The sequence below is a fragment of the Cervus canadensis genome, chromosome 7 (genome assembly GCF_019320065.1).
Source record: "Cervus canadensis isolate Bull #8, Minnesota chromosome 7, ASM1932006v1, whole genome shotgun sequence".
NCBI classification, from domain to species: Eukaryota; Metazoa; Chordata; class Mammalia; order Artiodactyla; family Cervidae; genus Cervus; species Cervus canadensis.
In genome coordinates, this window is record NC_057392.1 from 45,702,571 (window position 1) to 45,708,570 (window position 6,000).

Below are 6,000 nucleotides of genomic sequence, written 5' to 3' on the forward strand. Positions count from 1 at the left end.
CTCTCCATCACCACTCTGCCTGCCTCTGAGCCAGTGTTTCACCTTTGTTCTCATCACCTGTAAGTACATCCTCCTCCCTCCCTCAAGTCCTTAGCTTGGAACACATCTTCATATGTGATATTTCTTCCCCACCATTTAATTATATCCACTTAAATCCAGATAAGGCAACCCATGCTCCCACCATTGTGACAGAGTTATCCATTTCATCTGATTAGATCAGAAGAGGTGAATGGTTTTCTTCATATTTTACAAAAGGGGAAAGTGAAGACCAGACTATCCAAGGCACAGAGCAAGCTCCAAGAGACTAGGAATGAAGGCCGGGGCTTTTAGGTTTCCACTTACACTCCCCCACCCAATTTCATCCCTGTCAAACAAAGATAATAATAAAAAGTTAAAAGCACCAAAGGTACCATGTCAACTTGAGGAAGCCAATGTACTGAAGGCTGTGTACTGACTGGAGTTTTTAAAAGTCCACCTGCATCTTGAAGGCACAGCACAGAGAAGGCTGAGTTGGAAGACAGAATACAAACTCCCAAAGGCCTCTAATGAGTCACAAAAGTTACCAGAGGCCAAAGCATGATGACCAATGTTAACAAGTCCAAGCACATGAGGAGGTGAGAACTTACCGTGTCCCCGATCTTCAGGCCCTCGCACTTCCTCTGACCAGGGTAGGATACACCATCCTGGCAGGTAGCAGTGAAGAAGAGATTAAGATCCTCAGGCTGATCCCAGACCGACAGTTCCACTTTAGACCGGATGCTCTGAACAGAGAGAGAAGCCAGAACCACTCAGTTAAGGCTATAGCTGTAGACGCTCTCCACACTGGTTCTCTGATGCCCACGTGGCTTCCTCTGACTCTGGGGTGTCAAGCCAAGGTGAAAGCCAGTAGGCTAGGTTTGCTGCTCCTCCCCCATCCCTTTCCTCCTCTCCACACCCACACACCGTCTTACTAGGCTGGGCCTAAGGTCTCCCTCTGTGAGCTCAGAGAAGTAGCTAGTGGCTCACCTGCCGCATGATAACCTCATCTGCTTCCAAGGGTGATGAGCTGTCCCTGTTCATCTCTGCAGAGCATCTCTCATCCCCACCCCCAGCTTCAGACATGGAGCTCTTCATATCTTGCCATGTGCTCTCTAGACTATGGGCCTTGCACAGGCCTGGGGTAATGGTCCTTTGCTCAACTGCTCCTCTCTTTCCTCCCCTGATCAGCTCCTTATCATCCTTTCCCAACAGCTCAGCAGGCACTTTTCCCCAGAACCCACCCTCCACTGCTCACCATCACATCCACCCCCCATTAGATGAGGTCCACATTCATGAGCTCTTAACTACTTTCTGAGAGAATAGTATCTTATGTGTGGATTATGTCCTCAAGACAAAAGATGAAACCAAAATCAAGTTAAAATTATCCATCAAAATAGAAAAGATCAAAGACTAAAAACACCAAATGTTGGAAAGGAGTTGGGGCAACTGGGGCTCTCAAACCCTGCTGGTGGGAGTGTGAACTAGTACAACCCTCAAGAAAAACATTAGCTGGTACCTACTAAGCTTAGGTCAACCTTAGACAAGCAATTCACATCAGAATCATATCCAACAGAGATGTGTACTGACCAGCAGACACATACAAGAATGTTCACGGCAATACTGTCTGTAACAGCTAGAAACTGGAACTAACCAAATGCTTATCAATAGAACAGAATTTTTTTCCAAATTATGGTGTGCTCATGTAGAATACCATACAGTACAAGAATGAATGAAACATGACTACCTGATGCCACACAAATGAATCTCATAAACATCACACAGTCCAAAAGAAACCAGATGTGCACAGCATACAAACTATGATTCTGCTTATTTATACTATCCCCTGGGGGATAGTAATAGAAGAGGACATAGGAGTTCTGGAGGCTATAATAGTAATATTCCATTTTGGCCTGGGTGGCTCAATACTCAGGGTGTATTTAGTTTGTGAAAAGTCTACACAATCTTCTGTACATCTCCTAGTTTAAAAAATCGCCACTGAAAATCTCTAAGGAGGATATACTTTGGAGACAGAGGCCAAATGAAGTAACTAATTTGTAGTTAAGGTACACCTTACAAAAGGGATTTTTTTATACACTAAATACACTCAGAATAGCAGATTGCACACACGTTCCAAGAGACACATGGATCTCCCTCCCCAGATCAACTGACGGCCCTTCAGCCCCCTACCTCCCCTTTTCAGGTGCACTCCGGGCAACAAGACTTTGGGCAGAGGAAGGCAGAAGTGTTTCTTGCTCTCCTAGGGCTGCTTATCTTTTTTTTTTTTCCCTGCTGAGCATGTAGTGTTAAACCTGCATTAGTTAAATATGCAGTTTTCCCAACACATTAACAGCTCATTGAAAACACTCTCTGCAAAAAAATAGTCTCTCCTTTTGCCACAAATTGTCTAAGTGCTTCTACAACTCTAAAAATATTCTCTCTTAAATCCACTTCCTCTTCTTTTGGTAGTGCCAGCCTCCACTGGCCGGGGACTGCGAGAGTGCCACTCAGGACACACAGCTCTCCTGCTGAACGTGATCTGTTGTTGTTCAGTCGCTCAGCCGTGTCCTACTCTGCAACCCTATGGACTGTAGCCTGTCAGGCTCCTCTGTCCATGGGATTTCCCAGGCAAGAATACTGGAGTGGCTTGCCATTTCCTTCTCCAGGGAATCTTCCTGACCCAGGGATTGAACCTTCACTTCCTGCATTGAAGGTGGATTCTTTATTGCCGAGCCACCAGGGAAGCCCTGCTGAATGTGGTTAGTTTTTTTTTTTTTTTTTAACAAATCTGTTCTCCCCACCGAGCTGTGAATTCCAAGGACCACAGAATATTTCTCTCTATGACTGAACATAAACTTTTATTGAATGGGTGGATGGAGGAAAAGATGGATATTTTTAACAACAGCTATGCTAGGCAGCTTGGGCTTAGGGGAAGAAAATTTTTGGAAGATGAGGTAAATTAAAATTGCCTATTTTAATTGTGAGTAAGTGTGAGGATGAGACAAAGCAGTTTATCATTAAAGGGCTAGGTAGACTGGAGCTATTTAAATTTCTTAGGCTTAGTCTCATGAAATGTGAAGGCCCCATGGCTCACGAACAAGACACTGCGAAGAAGCATCAGCACTTGCCATCAAGGTCTGCTGAAGCCACCGCCTGGAAGCATTAACAGGGAATCTGGAGGAGGAAGGGGACACTAAGGACTGAACTAGTCGATGCATCAGTAATTGTAGCAGATGGACATGGAATCTTATGTCCTACTCTGGCCATGAGACCCCTAAGCTTTGTGTTCAGATCCACAGTGTGTATTATTCTCGATCCCCATGCTGTCTCTGGAATGAGAAACACTTTAAGATGTTAGTGAGGATAGGAACTGCGGAGATTATTCAGTTCAAACTTCCCATTTTATGAAAGCTGGCAGGGGCAGGCAGGATCAGAACCGGGCCTTCTGGGTCCCCCTGCAGCACTCTCTGCAGTTACCAGGCCATACACTTCTCAACTGGAAACTGGCTCTGACCTTAGGGAGTGTAGATGCTTAGAACGTATCCAGTCTCCCCTCAAAGATTATGAGTTTCTGGAGGGTAGCACTATGTTCTGTTCAGTTTTATCCCCAGGGAGTAGCATGATGCCTGCCACACATTAAGCTGTCTCTGTCCGTTGAATAAATGAAGGAAGGAATAAGTGGCTGGGTACAGGATACAGTAGAAAATCAAAGCCACAGCCAATGCAGCTGTGATGCATGAAAACGTTATCTGTCACTCCTGAAATTCAATGAACTCCTCCCAAATTTGCCTCTGAATATGATTCCTTATTCCTCACACCCTAGAACAAGTAGACAAAGTCAAGAAGTTTAAAGGCTGTTAAATACCCAGGCTAGGTGACATCTGCAATCGTTTTAAGGCAGGCCAGCTGTGGAGCGGGAAGAGCAGACTGTATGGCAACAGCGAAAAGAAAAACATGTGCTCAGCAAGGAGGCCTGAGTCAGCCTCCACATGCAGCTCTAGTGGCATCCAGCACACCCTGTTCTTGCTCATCCTGGAAAGGGACCCCCAGAATTTCTCTCCAAGTTCGACCCCCCCTTTGTCTATGTGACACAATGCTGGTGTCTCGTGTACGCACATGTGTGCTCCCAGTGCCCTACCTCTGAGCTCTGGAAGGGAGTCCACTGTACAGCAAAGCTCCACACCGGGGATCCCTCACAAGGAGGAATCTGGCATAGCGAGAAAAAAAATGTAGAAATCAAAGCCCAGAGGTGCAGACTTGCCACCATGAAAGCTGAGAACAACAGACTGGCTTCTACGAGCCGTTCCATCAGACATGCCCTTCCTGCTTGCTCCCTCCCCAGCTTCAAGGCATACCACTTCATCTACTCTGCGTGCTCCACTTCAGGATGTTCCCGAAGATGGTGTGCCAGCGCCGGGGGAGGCATGAGTCCATACCACGCTTAGTCACGCCTTGTGTGACTCACAGGAAATCCACCACAAAGTGCGGAGGTGGGAAGGTGACGCCGGGGAACGCAAACAGTCCGGTTGGAGCCGTGCCCTGACCCTGACCGGGTAGAGAAGCAGGTGAAAGGATAACCAGAGCCCCTACCACAGGCCAAAGTACACACAAACACACGGACCCATGCAGGCTCAAATCCAGGAGACGTGTGGGTGGCTGAGGCCCAGTCCTTACCAGAAAGGACCGCAGCCAATGAATCAGGTGCTAATGGACACGGAACACCAATGTGCCCCCAACACAGCTTCCACCAACTAGACTTTGCTCTGAATACCTTGCTGTTTCAAGTTTCTATATTAAATGTATTCCTTTAAAATTTCCACTGAAGGAAAGAGCAGAAGTAGGGAGTGACCACGGGTCCCAACTTTTTAGGGCGACAGACACGTTCACTGTGGCAATGGTTTTACAGGTGTGTACAAGTGTCAAAACCTTATCAAAGCATGCACTTTAAATCTGTACAGTGCATTATAAATTACAGTTTGTTAATTACTTCTCAAGAAAGCTGTTTTTCACTGAATTTGAATAGCTACTTTGGATCGTATTCCAGAAATGCCCATTTTATTTATTTTTTAGAAATGCCCGTTTTAAAGGGCGGGTTTCCAAAACCTATGGGACACTGTAAAAGCAGTGCTAAGGGGAAGGTTCATAGCATTACAGGCTTACATCAAGAAACAAGAAAAAAACCAAATAAATAACCTAACTCTACACCTAAAGCAATTAGAGAAGGAAGAAATGAAGAACCCCAGAGTTAGCAGAAGGAAAGAAATCTTAAAAATCAGGGCAGAAATAAATGCAAAAGAAACTAAAGAGACCATAGCAAAAATCAACAAAGCTAAAAGCTGGTTTTTTGAAAAAATAAACAAAATTGACAAACCATTAGCAAGACTCATTAAGAAACAAAGAGAGAAAAACCAAATTAACAAAATTAGAAATGAAAATGGAGAGATCACAACAGACAACACTGAAATACAAAGGATCATAAGAGACTACTACCAGCAGCTCTATGCCAATAAAATGGACAACTTGGAAGAAATGGACAAATTCTTAGAAAAGTATAACTTTCCAAAACTGAAGCAGGAAGAAATAGAAGATCTTAACAGACCCATCACAAGCAAGGAAATCGAAACTGTCATCAAAAATCTTCCAGCAAACAAAAGCCCAGGACCAGATGGCTTCACAGCTGAATTCTACCAAAAATTTAGAGAAGAGCTAACACCTATCTTACTCAACCTCTTCCAGAAAATTGCAGATGAAGGTAAGCTTCCAAACTCATCGTATGAGGCCACCGATCACCCTAATTCCAAAACCAGACAAAGATTGCCACAAAAAAAGAAAACTACAGGCCAAATCAACTTGAATGAACCATAGATGGCAAAAATCCTTAACAAAATGTCTAGCAAAACAGAATCAACAACATATAAAAAAATCATACACCATGACCAAGTGGGCTTTTACCAGGAATGCAAGGATTTCTTAATATATCCACAA

General features: G+C 44.5%; 1 protein-coding gene across 2 annotated transcripts in view; it reads right to left on the minus strand.

The window, feature by feature from the left end:
• ITGB5 (integrin subunit beta 5) overlaps positions 1-6,000 on the minus strand; it is a 113,379-nt gene that overhangs the window by 37,742 nt on the left and 69,637 nt on the right. For both annotated transcript variants that reach the window (XM_043473195.1, XM_043473194.1), the window contains one exon: positions 627-761. In XM_043473195.1, the coding sequence (XP_043329130.1) occupies positions 627-761 (135 nt within the window). The remainder of the gene's footprint in view (positions 1-626; positions 762-6,000) is intronic.